General features: G+C 38.0%; 1 pseudogene and 1 gene segment (V, D, J or C); both read left to right on the top strand.

The window, feature by feature from the left end:
* Positions 1–9,259: 9,259 nt before the first annotated feature.
* Positions 9,260–10,179, top strand: LOC116591115. The segment is given in 2 exon segments: positions 9,260–9,357; positions 9,546–10,179. Coding segments are annotated over 2 exon segments (339 nt in total).
* LOC116590179 lies at positions 9,983–16,754 on the top strand (annotated as a pseudogene).
* The last annotated feature ends 1,262 nt before the right edge of the window (positions 16,755–18,016 follow it).

Below are 18,016 nucleotides of genomic sequence, written 5' to 3' on the forward strand. Positions count from 1 at the left end.
GGAAAAAATGAAGAGCATGGGAATCAGTGAGGGCGATGAACCATGAGAGACTATGGAGTCTTGGAAACAAACTGAGGGTTTATTGGGGGTTGGGTGAGCCCAGTGATGGGTATGAAGGAGAGCACATATTACATGGAGCACTGGGTGTTATACGCAAACAATGAATCTTGGAACACTACATCAAAAACTAATGATGTGGGGCGCCTGGGTGGCTCAGTGGGTTAAGCCGCTGCCTTCGGCTCAGGTCATGATCTCAGGGTCCTGGGATAGAGTCCCGCTTCGGGCTCTCTGCTCAGCAGGAAGCCTGCTTCCCTTCCTCTCTCTCTGCCTGCCTCTCTGCCTACTTGTGATCTCTATCTGTCAAGTAAATAAATAAATAAATAAATAAATAAAATCTTAAAAAAAAAAAACCTAATGATGACTAACATCATTAGTGGTGATGGTGACTAACATAATGTAATAAAAAGCAATTATGGTGCTAACATGATGTAATATGGTGACTAACATAATGTAATAAAAAGCAATTAAAAATCATCTATATTTAAAAAACATAAAAGCACATTTTTTGACCAACAGATGAGTTAGTTTGCACATTTCCCAACCATCCTTTTTGATCAATGTTCCACACTCAAATCTTCATTCTCTCCATTTTCATCCTCCCAGTTCTAACCCCAATGACCTAAGGCCTTAAAATTATATGGTAATAGATGGTTGATAATTGGTCTTGCATCAAACACCCTCTTATATTTGTTTGGTAGGCAGATTTGTAGAGTAGAAATCTTAAGTATCTCCTCAAGTTTCTTTAATCATAGAACCTGAACATTTTCACCATTTGAGAATATTTTGAGTGTATAGTTCAGGGTTATGAAATACACATACATTGTTGTTCAATCAGCAGCACCTTTCATTTCTAGAATCTTGTCACCTTGAAAAACTGAATATTTGGACTCATTAAACAATAACTCCCCTTTATTCCATTCCTCCACTCCTTCAGAACTACTATTTTACATTCTCTTTCCTTGAGCTGAAGCTCTTTAGCTCTCATAGAAGTGGAATTATGCAGTATTGGTCATTTTCCAAAATTTCGTTTGACTTACTGTCTCCATGATGCATCCACTTGCATTATGTGTCAGAATTTCTTTACTCTTTAAGGTTGAACAATATTCCTGTGTATGTAATATACCATTTTATTTATCCATGTCTATCTGTTGATGGACTTTTGGGTTGCTTCCTCTTTTTGGTAGAAACTGGAATTCAAAAACATCTCAATATTTATGGAAATATCAAAATTCTTTCAATTTTTGAGTATATATCAGAAGTGGGTTGCTGGGTCATAAGGTAATTCTATTTTAAGAAATTTAGACACATTTATATTTGTTATTTGGAAAAACTATGCTCTAGACTGCAGTCTCACAAATAAGTTTCAAGGAACAGAGAAACAGAGTGATCATTAGTCATGAATGGAGCCCAGAACCTGATGTGGGATTCAATCCCGGGACTCTGGGATCATGATCTGAGCCAAAGGCAGTCACTTAACCAACTGAGGAACCCAGGCTCTCCGGAAGGATAATCTTAATAGGTACTGAAAAAGCATTTGACAAAATTCAGATCCATTCCTGATTAAAACTCCCAGCAAATTACACAAAATTGAAGGGAATTTCCTCACCTTAAAAAAGGGCTTAACAAAAAGTCTACATCAAATGTCACACTTGATGCTGAAAGCTTAAGTGCTTTCTCCTTAGTTTCAGAAGTAAGGCAAAAGTTTTGGCTCCACCACTTGTATTTAATATTGAAGTAGAGTTTCAATCCAATGCAATAAGGCAAGGAGAAGAAACAAAAGCCATACAGTTTAGAAAAGAAGAAGTGAACTTATCTTTATTACCAGAAATCATATCTGTGCATAAAATGCAAGGGAATATACAGAACAGAGTGAAACAAACTACTAGAACAAATTGGTTTAAGAAAGTCAAGTGTACATCTACCACGTGATACATCAATTCTACTCCCAGATATAGCCAGGGGAAATAAAAGAATAGGTCTATAAAAAATCTTATATGCTAATGTTCATAGCAGTTTTCTTTGTATGGACCCACTGGAACTACTCCATATGGCCAGCAACAGGTGAATAGACCAACTCTTTTATAGGCATACGCTGAGATACTACACAGCAACAGAAGGAAACACTCTTGATAGTTATGACTATGGAAGAATTTTAAAATAATTATATTGTGAAGTGCCAGATAAGAGCATAAATATAATCCCATAATTCATAATATAAGTTATGCAGACTAAAGCAAGACAAAAGCGTTCCCTGGAAATGGGAGTGGTGAGGGTTGAGAGAGGGGTTAAAAAGAGACATGAGGAAACTTTTGGGATGATGCATATGTTCATTATCTTGAATATCTTTTTTTTTTTAATCTTGAATATCTTGAGTGCTTCACAAATACAAATGTCAAATTATATAGAATTGTCTAATTGGTGCAGTTTATTTTAATGTAAAATATGCATTAATAAAAGCCATTAAGTATCCACATTTACTATGCAGTATCTTCCTTCAATGATGTGCAAGTCCTCCGTGTGACACAGAGTGCAAAATATTTCTCCTATAGGTTTTCATTGGCCTGAAATTTTTTCTAAAGTTATGGATAGGGATGCCTGGGTGGCTCAGTCGGTTAAGCGTCTGCTTTTGGCTCATGTCATGATCCCAGGGTCCAGGGACTGAGTCCTGCATGAGGCTCCTTGCTCAGCAGGGAGTCTGCTTCTCCCCCTGCCTCCTGCTCCCCCTGCTTGTGTCCTTTCTCTCTCTCTCTCTCTCTCTCTGACAAATAAAAAAAAATAAACTATTTAAAAAATTAATGTCACAGATAATGACTTTCTGAATCCATGTACTATATTATTTATTTTCCTTTTTAAAGAAGATTTTATTTATTTATTTTAGAGGGAATGATAGAGTGATAGAGAGTACGAGAGAGACACAGAGAGAAAGCAGACTCCGAATGAAAGCAGAGGCCCATGCAGGGCTCTGATCCTGAGATCATGACCCTAGCCATAACCAAGATCCTAAAGCTCTACCAGGTGAGCCATCTTGGTGCCCCATGTTTATTTTCAACCATTATCATTCTAACCTCCTTGGGATTTCCCCTGCATATCTGAATACAACTTTGCAGGGGTTTGTCCCAAATTCCTTTCTAGTATAGTTATGTGCAGGACTGACAAAATGATTTGGAAGGTAGAGGGGAAGCAAAGGGACACATGAACCCAAACAGTATCTAGGCCTGAATTTCTTACTTCCCTCTGCATTTGGGAAAGTGTTTCCATGTTGGTTCTGGACTCATGAACCTCCTTGATCTGAATCTCTTGGAGAGTGGGTGGCATCCAGGATATAGCTTGGGCTAAGCTTCCATCTATGTGTTTAGAGATAAATGTTTACAGGGCTTTACAGAAGATGTGTCCCTTTCTTTATATATTAGTCATATATTCTTGGTTTCAATTAATTTTTTATGTAATTGGTTTAAAATATAAACTTATCTTCATACCTCTATAAATATAAAGCCTGTGAAAATGTACTTTAAAAAATTCAAGAGGGTATGCAATAGACATTTTTCTCAGGTTTTTAAGTAAACATTGTAGACTAGGGGTGCCTGACTGGCTCTGTGGGTAGAGCTGGGACTCTGGATCTCAAAGTCATAAATTTGAGACCTGTGGTATGTGTTGAGAGTACTTAAAATCTCTAAGAAAAAAAAAAAAGCCCATTGTAGATTAATAATACTATTTATCTCTTGATTTATCTAAAACCGTTTTAAAAAGATAGTGCAGATACTCCAAAGGGCAGAAAGCCACAAAAAAACAAAGAGAAACAAGAAAGAAGCTATCAGCAGTCAGAGACATCAACCACTTTTAGAAAATAGGCTGTTTATGGATAGAGGCACTCTTGCAGGAAAGATTAGATAAGAGGACACCTGGGCCTACTGGGAAAGCACCTGTTTTTTTTTAAGATTTTATTTGTTTATTTGACAGAGAGAGCAAGCACAAGCAGGGGGAGTAGCAGGCAAAGGGAAGGGAGAAGCAGGCTCCCTGCTGAGCAGAGAACCCGATCTGGGACTTGATCTCAGGGCTCTAGGATCATGAGTGTGCTCATGTGTGTGCTGTGTGCTGTGCCCTCTGGAAAGGGTCAGGGAAAAGAAGCACCACATGATTTTGGGTAATTGAGGAAGATGTTGCCCATGCTGGTGCATGGGTGGGTGCGTGCATGTGTTTGCATATGTTGAAGGTATTGAGGTGGAGGGAAGTAAAATATGTGGACCCAGTGAGGCAATTTTCCAAGTCACAGAACAGCTATGCATCCACGACCCTATAAGAAACAATGATCATCTTCTAAACCCAGCAGAAAATGGGATTTTGGTCTTTGAGGAATTGAGAAGAGGACATAAAACATTTTCCCCAAATATTGTGCATTACAGAGCTTTTTGATTTTTGCTCACCAGTTCAACTTTCCTTTACTTAAAGGTGTTCTTCTGTTCTTCCCTCTAATCCCTGGCAACCACTGCTCTTTTCATTGTCTGCATAGTTTTCCTCTTCCAGAATGTCCTATCTTGGGTGTCAAACAGATGCAGCCTTTTCAGATTAGCTTCTTTCACTTTGAAGTATGCATGTAGGGCCCCCTGGGTAGCTCAGTGGATTAGCCATCTGCCTTCAGCTCAGCTCATGATCCCAGAGTCCTGAGATGGAGTCCCATGTCGGGTTCTCTGCTCAGCAGGGAGCCTGCTTCTCCTTTCCCTTTGCCTGCTACTCCCCCTGCTTGTGCTTGCTTTCTCTGTCAAATAAACAAAATCTTAAAAAAGAAAAAGAAGAAAATATTCACACATGGTTCCTCCATGTCTTTCCATGGCTTGATGGCTCATTTCTTTTCAGCACTGAATAAGATTCCCTTGTCTGGCTGTACCATTGTTTACTTACCCTTTCTTCTACTGAAGGATGTCTTGGTTACTTTCATGTTTTGGCAATTATGAATAAAGGTGTTATAAACATTTGTGTGTTGATTTCAATTCTTTTTGAAAAATACTCAGAAGTGGGATTACTAGATCATATGGTAGTTCTATTTTATACTCTTGGAAGAACTTTTATACTGTTTTCCATGGTTACAGCATTGTGCATTGCCTCCAACAGTGAACAAGTGTCCCAATCTCTTCACATCCTCGACCACACTTGCATTTTGTGTTTTTGAAAATAGCATTCAATTTTTTTTTTGATCTTTAAAGTATGAAAGGTACCAGGGAATTTATTGTAAATGTAGAGGCAAATACATTGAGATAGTCATCATTAAAAAGGAACTAGAAAATTACACATTTAAAGTATTTTCTTTTTTACTGCCACCTTCAATTTGTGGCTAGTGCCAACATTTTATTTTATTATATTTTATTTTTAAACTATTTAAATTCAATTAATAAACATATAATGTATTATTAGTTTCAGAGTGATTCACCAGTCTTATATAACACCCAGTGCTCATTACATTATGTGGCCTCGTTGATGCCCGTCACCCAGTTACCCTATCTCTCCACCCCACTCTCCTCCAGCAACCCTCAATTTGTTTTCTATGATTATGAGTGTCTTATAGTTTGTCTCCCTCTCTGGATTCATTTTGTTTTATCTTTTCCTCTCTTCCCTGATGATTCTTTGCTTTGTTTCTTATATTCCTCATATCAGTGAGATCGTAAGATAATTGTCTTTCTCTGATTGATTTATTTCATTTAGCATAATACCTTCTAGTTCCAACCATGTCATTGCAAATAGCAAGATTTCAAATTTTTTTTTCTTCAAAGATTTTATTTTTTTGACAGACAGAGATCACAAGTGGGCAGAGAGGCAGGCAGAGAGAGAGAGGAGGAAGCAGGCTCCCTGCTGAGCAGAGAGCCCAATGCGGGGCTTGATCCCAGGACTCTGAGATCATGACCTGAGCTGAAGGCAGAGGCTTAACTCACTGAGCCACCCAGGCACCCCAAGATTTCAAATTTTTTGATGGTTGTGTAATATTCCATTGTTTATATGGTCAATAGGTTTAAGTTTTGATTTCTTTTTGATTTCTTTTTATTTATGTTTTGATTACTGATATATTTGAACTAATTTCTAATATTTTGGTTTTGCTCCATATGCTTTTGCTTCTTTCTTCTCTTTCCTTTTTTGTTGCACTGGTAGAATGTTCTCTTTTTTTTTCTGCTGTTTTGGGAAAAATAAAGTACCTTTCTGTTTCATTGACAATAGCCTCAAACTGTTTGTGTGTGTACATGTGCAAGTGTGTACATTTTTTCTCTAATTTTATTCTGTTACACGTTTTCCTTGTATATTCCATGGCTTCTCCTTGGGTGTGCTTTTTCTCCTGCTGATTTAGTATATTTAGAGAACCTCAGTGCCTGATTGAAGCAAACTATACACTATCTCTATATCAGGACAGAATTTCAGAAAGAGTTTATCAAATGAGCTGATAAGCTCCAGTTTTAATGCACATTAAGGAAAACATAGAAAATGAAAATCTTCCAGCACAATAATGAGGACATGAGTTCTCTTCATTCTTCTTCAAGCCCCTTGTCCCTGACTTTCCTCCACCTGGAGTAATTTTCACCTGCCAGCCTCAGGGCTTATTCTTCATTTCCTCCTAGTCTCTGTTCCTAGAAAAACATGTGCTCATGTGAGGAATGCGTATAAGGTTTGTTGTAGTGTAGTATTTCCTAGGTTAAATAAGTCGACGTAACCTTTAATCAATAGAGAAAAGGATGCATAAATGGAAGTATATCCACAATATGGAATATAATGGAACAAAGGATGTATATGGGTTAATGTAATAAGACCTACAAGATTTACTATTGAGGTTATAAACAAGAAATTTATATTTATATTATAATAAAGTCTAAATAAAATGCTGTGTATTTTTTTATGTTGGTTCAAATCTAGTAAAACATCTGGGAACATCAACCCCAAATTGTCAAGATGAACAAAGAAATAAGGTAATAAGTGATGAAAGCATCAGAATTGAAAGTGGTAGTCAAAAAGGATTTTACTCCAAAAAAAAAAAAAAAAAAGGATTTTACTCTATGGGTAACGTTTTATTACTTTTAATAATTCACATATTCACAAATTTCTCCTATTGCTAAAACTATTGAGAATCATAAAGGCTTATCTGTGTTCTCCTCTTTCCTTGGCACCAAAAAGAGGAAAAGAGAGATGACCACCTTTTTCATAACATTATGTCCACCGACCTAAACTGTACATATTTCTCTGGGGTCACATAGTTTTTAGTTTGCCTTTCACTTAGTGTCCTATTCTTTGACTTGATTATAATTATATATATTTTCATCTTCCCCTGTAGATGATAAACTAGTATGTGTTCCTCTTTTCTATATTTTATTTATATATGTATTGTTTTAATTTTATTTCCAGTAATTAACATACAATGTTATATTAGTTTCAGGTGTGTATATAGTGATGCAAAACTTCCACAGATCACCCGTGCTCATCAGGAACAGGGCACTCCTTCATCCCCTCACCTATTGAACCCATCTTCCAACCCTATCCATCTGGTAACCATCAGTTAGTTCTGTTTAATTGAGTTGTTTAATTGATTTATTTTTGTCTCGTTTTTTCCCTCTTGCTTGTTTGGTTTGTTTCTTAAATTCCACTAGAGTGACATCACATGGTAGTTGTCTTTCTCTGACTGACTTATTTCCCTCAGAGTTATATTCTCTAGCTCCATCCCTGTCATTGCGAATGGCAGAATTTCATTTTTTGATGGCTGAAGAATATTCTACTACACTTTATATATTCTGAGCATCTAGGAAATTACCCCTTTGAAATAGCTCAATGAATACTTATGGATTTCTTTCTTTTGAACTCAGATAAAGAAATAAAATGACACAAAGTGAAATATATGAAATTTATTTTCTGATCTCAATTTCCATGCAATTTCATTTTAAAAGTAGGATTTGGTTTACCTGTAATACCCATTCAAACTAAGCAGTTATCTTCTTTTCTGACCATCTGCATTTCTTTCACCAGGAAGATTGGAATGAAAGGGACTGGGGATTTGAATCTGCTGAGTGACTTGTTCTAAGAGATCTTTGCCACCAGCTTCATTCCTCTAGGGGGCACTCTAGACCTTAAGAGAAACCAGACTTCATGATGGGTGGAAGGTTGAATAGATACACAGAACAGAAATCATGTGAGCCAGCCCACTTATAGATAGCAAAGATAAGAGAGAGAGAGGACAGGTTTTTTTGTAAAGACCATCTCAGGTTTTCAATTCTTCCATTGCATATCAACTTCAGACATCTGGAGGCCATGTCTCTAGAAATCCATTATGCAGATAATTCTTCACAGGTACCAGCATAGGAATATTGCTGGGCATTGTGAGTATGGAAACTCAACAGAAAATCTCCCATTATCTGCTGTCAATTGTTATGAATAAAATCACCCAAATTTACTGGCCTTGAAACTATTTCAATAACCACATATCCTACCTTTTCATGTGCTGAGCGTGGAGGGAAACAAAAATGAAGAGAAGAGAGGAAACAATAAGGAACAAAAAGCAAAGTAAAGGGAGAGGACAATATTGACTTTGGCCAGCAATGTGTGGCTGGTCAGACTGAGCTCTGTGGGTGAGCATGGTGTCTAGCAGTAGCACAGGAGAGATGGACAGGTGGAAATTATATCAGAGAGGACATTAAGCACCACATCCTATCTTTCACTGACCACATTCTGGTAGGAATCATATTCTTTACAGATAGTGACTGTCTGTCTTGGTTTCTAGAACTCTTTTGATGAATTGTATCTACTTCTACAACACTGAGTGGATACTATCAGATAGTTTTCCTTTATCAGTATTTTTACATAACTGAATGCTCACATTGTCTGTCAAACTATGCAATTTGGGGAATGGAATCATTCTTCCCTATGATTCTTCAAGGTTGTGGGTAATCCCATAAGATCTGCGTCTTCTAGAAGAATCATTCACCTTTCTTCACACATTAACCCACACTTTTCTTACATAAAGTGTTTTAAGAAAAAAATAAAAAAACCTTACATCCTCCTATATTGGAAATATTGCTCCTACCTGCTGGCACTGCCCACAAGCACAGTTTGGGAGAGATTCCTGTGGGCGGAGTCTCAAGTTCTGTGAATGACAGGGCTGAGGTGTGATTGGTACTCAGTGATTCTGGTGGGAAGGATTCACTGTAAGAACACAATTCCTCTGGACCCAAGACTACACTCTACACAGTAGGGGTGAAGGCACCTCATTAACTAGACAAAGAATTATGAGGAGACACTGGGGAGCTCTGCTGGGAATCCTGTGGCTCCAGGTTTGCTGTGAGTGGGGACTTTCCAGATGGGGGCTGGGGAGTGTTCCACGATGCACAGTGATGGGAGGAGCTGACACTGAGCTCCTAGAGTCCTGTATCCTCAGGGGTGTGTTTTGAAATATTTTGCAAATTTGAAAACTGCATCTGTGACTCTCCAGTGACATCATTTGTGTTTGTTTCCTTCTTTCCACACAGGGGTGAGAGGGATGACGGTGGAGCAGAGTCCTTCAGCCCTGAGTCTCCAGGAGGGAGCCAGCTCTACTATCAAGTGCAATTTTTCTAGCACAGTATACAGTGTGCAGTGGTTCCGACAGTACCCCGGGGGCGGCGGCCTCACCAGGCTGTTTTATATAACTTCAGGGATGCAGCACAGTGGAAGGTTAAACTGCACAGTGAATACTAAGGAACAGTCCAGCACCCTCCACATCACGGCTTCCCGACTGGAAGACTCAGCCACCTACCTATGTGCAGCCCAGGCATAGTGGTCTCTGGTGATCTGCAGCCTGCACCCAAACTGCACCTGGGCCTGCAGACCCGCCCTTCCTGGGGGCGGGCCCTTGCTTCCATGCAGCCTTTGCAGATTTTCAGATTTATGTAACAGTGTCTTTTCCCTCCTAAAATTAGACCTACCGATGCTCTCATTTCCCTTGCTTTTCTTGCACTTCTTTTTCCAAAAAGCTCTTCGCAGGTAAAAAGCTCTACCATGGAACCTTTGGAACAAGTGACAGAGATGCCCATATCCAGTACCCTGGGAAGACAGATGTCCTTGCAGCTACCATATAAATTATATATAAATTACTTAAATGGAAAATCCTAAAAAAAAAAAATAGTCATGAACAAACAAACAAAAGATGCGACATAATTTTTAAGTTTCCTGTAGGTTATTTTTCTGTATAATGTAAAGAGACCACGTAGAATGTTTTTACAAGTCTATTCAGCTTTTTTTTTTTTAACAACTGGAAATAGAAATGTAATAAAATAATTCCTTAGAGGGTCACTCACTCTACTTATCTTATTACCTTTATTTTCTTTATCAGTAAGATAAAACCCTGTAAATAAGTAATTTCATTTTATGCATGAATAAAGGGAGGATTTTAGAGCACAAGTGACTTGGGGGAGCACATATCATTCCAAAGTTGGTGAATCTGAGGTGACACAAATGCTTATCCTCTGAGTGCCGATACAGAAGACCCTACAGAATCACAAAATCTCAATGATTTCTACTGATCAATTTGTACAATATGTTAACACACCACTGACAGAAATATCCATTTAAGTCATTTCTAAATAGCACCTTTTGTGGTTAAGCTCATGGAAATAATCATTCTGTTCCATGAATATCATTGCTCTTCCTTTCATTTTGAATGAATCTTTTTTGATGATCTTGCAACATCATTCCCAGTTTGGAAAAGGGGGCAGAAATCCTCCAGGACAACCCTAAAAGAACCCTTCTCATTGTCGCCATGGAGCAAGACTGTTGACCCCAACACCAAAGTTGAAACTTGCATGTGGAAGATTCCAGCACATACTAAGTTCCAGCCTGCACTGATTTTTATGTTGATGAAAGGGCATTGATAGGAAGGCCTGTGCCCCTGAAATTTCAGATGAAGGTAAGTGGTCAGACTACTAGAAGCTAGGAGCAGAGTCAGCTTCTGGATCATGGGACCTGTGCAGTTACACAGCCTCCAACTCTCCCAAGGTGGTTAAATGCTGTGCCCCCATTGTCTTGAAACTTATACTAGTTTTATCTTTGTACCTGACTTTTTTTTTAATTAAATTTATTTATTTTCAGCATAACAGTATTCATTATTTTTGCACCACACCCAGTGCTCCATGCAATCTGTGCCCTCTATAATACCCACCACCTGGTACCCCAACCTCCCACCCCCCCACCACTTCATTCCCCTCAGATTGTTTTTCAGAGTCCATAGTCTCTCATGGTTCACCTCCCCTTCCAATTTCCCCCAACTCCCTTCTCCTCTCCAACTCCCCATGTCCTCCATGATATTTGTTATGCTCCACAAATAAGTGAAACCATATGATAATTGACTCTCTCTGCTTGACTTATTTCACTCAGCATAATCTTTTCCAGTCCCATCCATATTGCTACAAAAGTTGGATATTCATCCTTTCTGATGGAGGCATAATACTTGTACCTGACTTTTAAAAGTGAGTTCCATAAGTGGGAAGAACAAGTACCTGAGCAGAGAGATATGTGGGCAGCAGGACTCAGGCAGGAACACATGAAGACTCAGGTTCTGGGTCACAGCAGGCTGTGTGTGAGCTGAGCAGTTGGCTGGGCCACCTGTGGTGTCTGTGCCTGCTTTGGACTAGCTGGGGCTTTAACATGCAGCCAAAGGTGTAGTAAGTATTGTTGGGAAATTATTACAAATTGGAAGTGTATATCTGGACATTTGAAAAAAGCAGTTTGGCAGTTTTACAGACCTAAACATACTCCTATCATATTGTCCAGCAATGGCTTTCCATTGTATTTATCCAAAGGGTTTGAAAAGTTATGTGTACACACAGACCTGTACGCAGGTGTTTTATAGAGGTTTTGTTCATAATTACCAAACTTGAAAGTAAGCAACATGTCTTTCAATAAGTGAATGAATAAATAAATCGTGGTACATTGAAACAATGGGATATGATTTGGTGCAAGAAAGAAATGAGGTATAAAGCCATGAAGAGATAGGTGAAAATTGTATGTATTTTACCAAGTAAAAACAACCCATCTGAAAAGGCCTTAAGGTATGATTTAGACTCTATGGCTTTCTGGAAAAGACAAAACTCTGGAGGGAGTAAAAGATTGTTGCTGCCAAGGGTTGAGGGGGAACAAGAGGTATCAGTGTAGCTCAGAGCATGTTTAATGTAATGACTTACTGTCTATGATACTGCAATGGTGGATACATACTTTACACATTTGTTCAAATCCAAAGAACATACAACAGCAAGAATGAACTCTAGAGAAACTGTGGGTATTGGGTTACAAGATGTGGCAACATAGGGTCTTCCATGGTGAAAAGGTCATGGGGAAGGTGATAATGGAAAGGCAATACCTATGTGGGGTCAGAAGGTATACAGGATACCTCAGCACAGTGTCTTCCTTTTTCTTTGAACCTGGTTGTGATGGTTGAAAAGAAGAAAAACTTTAAAAAATTAAATTGGGAGACATGAAACTAATATGTAGGAAGAGTTAAAGCATTTTAGATAAATGATTCCCATAGAAACATTACCTAATGATGTATTTTAACCTGGTTTTTGAATTATGTTCCCAAGTTTTCATTTTGAGATGATCTCAAAAATTGTAGGGGCATCCCTGTTTGGAAATTTTCAAACTATGAACTAAAGATTCAAAGAGAAAGCCAGAATCCATAAAACAATTTGGCTGTTTTAAAAAGTGCATCTCGCTTTCTATATTAGTCAGCTCATCCACCTCCCCTAGGTTTTCTCAACTGCAGAGATTCTTTCTTTTTTCATACAGAACATAAGTTATATGTAAAAGATATTTTTAAGAAATTGAAACATCAAAAGATTTTCCTGCTTACCCATGGCTCAGGTCATAGTGCACCCTCATCTCAGTGCCTGTAAAGGACTCCACTCAGTGAATAGATTCCCATTTTATTCCATGTTAATTTGGATTTATTTCTCCTTGATACATTAGTGATCTTAGAGAAGAAATGAATACCCAGATAGTGATCTCAGAGAAGAAACGAAAACCCACATAGGATCTCATCTTATTTCATCCTGCTGAAGAGGCCTCGGGGTGGGTTAGGATCAACCTCAGACCCACTAGATCACATGTGGTTATGAAAATGGTCCTGGGGTTCCATGATGCAGGCAATTTCACCCAATCTGACACCAGTCCACATTGCACACAACCAGTCATCAATAAATATTTGCTTCATTATATAGCATAGAAGAAATTAAGAGCTAAAAGGGCCCTTAGAAATTCTTGAGTCCAACTTCATTTTACACATCTTGACTGTTTCTAAGATGACTGTATGGAAAAATTAGGTAGTGAATGAGCTGGAGGAGAAAGACACTGGGTTTTCTAATTTCCTCTTTAGCATCCATTCCCCTGCCTCCTTCCTGTAGGACCATCGTGCTGAGCAAAGAGAAAGTGTCTAATGCAATCCCAGGCATTTATCTCTGTGGTTGGGTCTGAGAAAGTTGTGGTCCCATCAGTTTGAAACCCTGAATGGAGAGTTCCAATTTGTGTAAATGTCTGAGACCTTGGGCAGGAAGGGAGACTCAGGCTGAGCCACTGTGATTTTACCAGCAAACTCATGCATCACCCACTGTTTTTGTAAGAGTAAGCCAAAGGTGTTGGGACCCTGTGAACACCTACATGTATTTCTAAGAACTTACCTTAAAAAGAAAAAACAAAACAAACATATTTAATATGCCAGTTGGGCATCCCTTGAAGGCATGATGCGCATAATGTACATAACTCACACATTGTCTGCAAAAAGATCACTGGAATTGGAAGACTTGCAGCTGGCAGTCCATGAAGATGGTAGATGAAGGTTTTCTAGGCCAACACTAGGAACATACTAAAACAAGAGTCTATGAAATAATCAAGGAGTTGGAAATTTTGCATAAGGGATCGCCTTTTGTGTGTAATAGTGGATAAATGGAAAAGTGTTATAACACAGAAGGATCATATTCATACCATTACATTCAGTTCTAATAGTCATGCCTAAAAAGTGCAAATATTGACCTAAATAATCTATGTTGGAGAAGAGGGAAATTTACCCAGAGAAGTGTGAGAATTCTTACTTTATGAAGAATGTGTGAAAGAATGGAAGATTCTCAGAACCAAGAAGTTTTCCATACATAAAAACACATTTCATATATACACATATATTAATATATTGAGTTGATGTTCTGATAGCTGTCTTTATATCTTCCAGGGTAGAACAGTAGAAAGAAGAAGAGTTGTATTCTTTGTCATTTGAGAGGCTCCATGAGTAGGAATCATAGGAAAGGGGATTCCATTTTTGGAAATGAGGTAGTCTTGGTTTCTCAGAGACCATTTCTCTTGATCAGTTCTTTAGGACCAATCTTCTGTTGGTACCATCCCCCAGCACACACAATATTTATGGTTTCCTGGATTTTTTCTCATAGAGGTCATCAGAAGATTCCAAAAAATTCATATGAATGAGAAAGTGGTTTTGGAAGAGAGAGATAATTCTGGAAACTCACAGGACTAGAGAACTTTACTAATGAGTCCTGGGGAAAGTACACTGTATTGGAGTTTAGGAGAAATATAATGGAGTATGGAATGTGGAACAGTACTGGCCAGGAAGTGGGAAGCATGACAGGATGGATGGCTAATACTTTAGAGGAATTTCTCCTTAGGCTGTGAGTCAGTAATTGCATTGGAGGACATGCCGTGTATTTTGATTTGAGAAAAGGAAATCACCTCAAGGATAAATTTACATGTGTTCATATTTTCCAAGTTTGCAGATTGATGTTTTTTTCAGAATTTCTATGGGGATTATTCTAAATATACTGTCAGATATCTCTATATAAATATTAGCGCAATATTAGGTCAAAAAGTTTCCTATCGTTGAAAAAGGAATAATAGTTGGAAGTTATCTTTGCTCCCTTATCATTTCGAGTTTGTCCATGACTTTTTGTCATAGTCATCTTAACCGAAAGGATAGTCCCCATTTTGACTGTTGGTACTGTCAATTCTTTTGAAAAAACAAGGTCAGGCAAGACCATCCAGGAAGCAGAGCCTGAGATCAGAAGCATTTGAAATATCAAATAATCTTCTCTCTCTTACTGTAATCTTTGGTTACATTTTCCTTTTACAAAAGAGTTTTCTCTGTAATAGACAATTGAGGACAGTGGATTTGATAGAACAGAAAGGAAGTAAATCATGATTCCTTCCTGATTTCAAACATATACACCAGGACCATCACTGAATAAACAGCAATAGCATCTACCTCTTTCCAACTTACTAACAGTGACTCAGTAGTGTGCAGGTGGGTAAACCTTGATTTCCACATTCTTACTGTGCCCTTCATCCAGCATCTAAGATATAATTTGCTTGACTGTTTGCTGCCTTGATGCATGTGAGTCCCTCAGAGGCACAGGCTAAGAGAAGAGCATTTCCCCAGAGAGTTCAATAGAGATGTGACCACAAGACGGCACTGCACCCGTGCTGATGCAGAACACATGGAGGATTCATCTTAGTGCATCTGATGGACTAGACCATGGCAGCAGCGGAGTCTTTACTTATTGGCAGGTAGACAATGTGGGAAGTTACTCTGTTAGAGGAAAGATGGCCTGATAAGAAAAGGAGCTGAGCTGGCTGGAGGCTGCAATTCTGAACATGAGCTTGACTGGGAGGAGCTATGAAGACATCCATGGGAGCTTTAATCATGTTCACATGGCTACCGCTGAACTGTGAATTGAGCATTTATGGGCAACAGAGTATATTAGGGGATATTACTCAGAGGTCAAGACTGGCTTTACTCAGGTTTCCTTCACTTAGTATAGAAAAAGAGCATTCTGAAGCACAATAACCTGGAATCTCTTCTCCTTTCTCTGTCCTCTTCTTTCTGCACAGGGTTCAGTCTGGGAGAGAATGTGGAGCAGCATCCTTCTACCCTGAGTGTCCAGGAGGGAAGCAGCTCTGTTATCAACTACAATTATTCAGACAGTAACTCAGACTTACTTCCCCTGGTATAAGCAAGAACTTGGAAAAGGTCCCCAGATCCTTATTATATACATTCTTTCAAGCATGGCCACAAAAGAAGACCAAAGACTCACTGTTTCATTGAATAGGACTGCCAAACAAACGTTTCTCCCTGCACATCAGAGACACCCAGCCCGAAGACTCAGCTGTGTACTTCTGTGCAGCAAGCACACATTGCTTCCCAGGCCTGCTGCCTGCACTCAAATGTGGGACTGGGGCAGCCCCCTGTCCTTTGACATATGCCTTCAAGGATAGGCTTTGTCCTGTTGTTTTTCTGTACATTGAGTCTAATATTTTATTATTTTCTAAAATTTAAATTCAGTTAGCTATTGTATAGGACATTACTTGTTCCAAATGTAGTGTTCAATGATTCATCCGTTGCATGTAACACCCAGTTCTCATCACATCACATGCCCACCTAATGCCATCTTCCAGTTACCCCAGAAGCTAATATTTTAGACATTAAAAACAAATTATATAACTGTTATGATGATAGTAACCCAAAAAGGGTTAGAACACTTTGTTGGATGACTAGTGCTTAATGGATTCTTGAATGGAGTTAGTAATGTTTTATTTTGAAATTCAGGCATTGAGGAGCTCTACATTTGCTATTGAGATTCCTCTCCTTTAAATAACTTTTCAGTACCAATTTCACAATTCTTATTATCGATGGTCACTTAAATATTGTGTTTCAAAAGGAGCGATTATGATTTTCTGATTCTAAGACATTGCATGCTAAATATATAAGGATTTAAGATGCAAATATAAATGTCATAATTCTGTAATCATGTAATATTGCTAATATACCTTTTAGTCTCAGAAATTCTTATTATTATCAGGATCATGATTTTTTCACCTCATGTGTTTTGATTTGAGTATTCCCCACTTCCTCAAGTCACTACCTCAATCATCTCCTTTGTTTTAATTCTATTTTTTTGTTTTCATTTAATTTATGTTTTACAGTAGCTCTGTGAGATATTTTAATTATTTACAGTTGCATTTTCACATTGTTCCCCTTTATTTGGGGCAAAATATCACAGCCATTTCATGTGTCTTCATCATTTTCTTGTTTAGAAATTGTGTTATGAGATTTCCATAAGAGTTCGGGGATGGCATGTGTTATTTGTGTGTTTGAGGGAAATTAAGAAATTTGACAATGTGAGCTTCCGATCAATCTCAGAAAAATATTCTTGTTTACAAATTCTGTCCATATCTGTCACAATAATTCTCTCAGGATTTATAAGACTGAATTTTATATTCATTTATTGCTATATTTGCAGTGCCTAGCACAATCTTTTCCACATGATTGATTATCAGTAGATGCTAGAGAAGAAAGAAGGAATAATTCTGTTACTGACTCATAATTTTAATTTAAGCTTTCTGTTTGAATTATATTTATAAATTGATTTGTGAAAAATAAAACTCCTTAAAGTATATATGTGATTATTTGATTGTTTGAGAACATACTGTTTCATTCCATTTTTATGTCTCTTTCATAATGATGCTCTGCTGTTAGAAGATTATTCAATTCATTCTTGAACTTGTAATTTTTTGTTATCATAATGAAAGGCTTTCTTTCTGAGGTATATGGGAAAACTTTTGTGTGCATGTGCAGGTACCTTACTATTATTAGTAGATTGCACAAAGGTATTTGGACTAACTGCTAATGTAGAGATGACGTGCTACCAACCTCCCTCCACGTTCATGTTTGACTGATATAACATGAACCACAGAAGTTATTTTTTAAAAAAAAATTCCCTAGTGCTGCAGAGAAATCAATGGAATTAAACAAATTGAGTAAATATTTGATTCCCTCATTCTCCCACCCCTGCTCAAGGGTAGTAGGCTCCTTTCAAGGTCCCTCCAAGTTTTCCTAAATAATGATGGATATAATTGTTAGGGTGGATGTGATAATTGTTCGGATGGATATAATAAATAGAGTGACAGTGGTTCC

The sequence above is a fragment of the Mustela erminea genome, chromosome 5 (assembly GCF_009829155.1).
Source record: "Mustela erminea isolate mMusErm1 chromosome 5, mMusErm1.Pri, whole genome shotgun sequence".
NCBI classification, from domain to species: domain Eukaryota; kingdom Metazoa; phylum Chordata; class Mammalia; order Carnivora; family Mustelidae; genus Mustela; species Mustela erminea.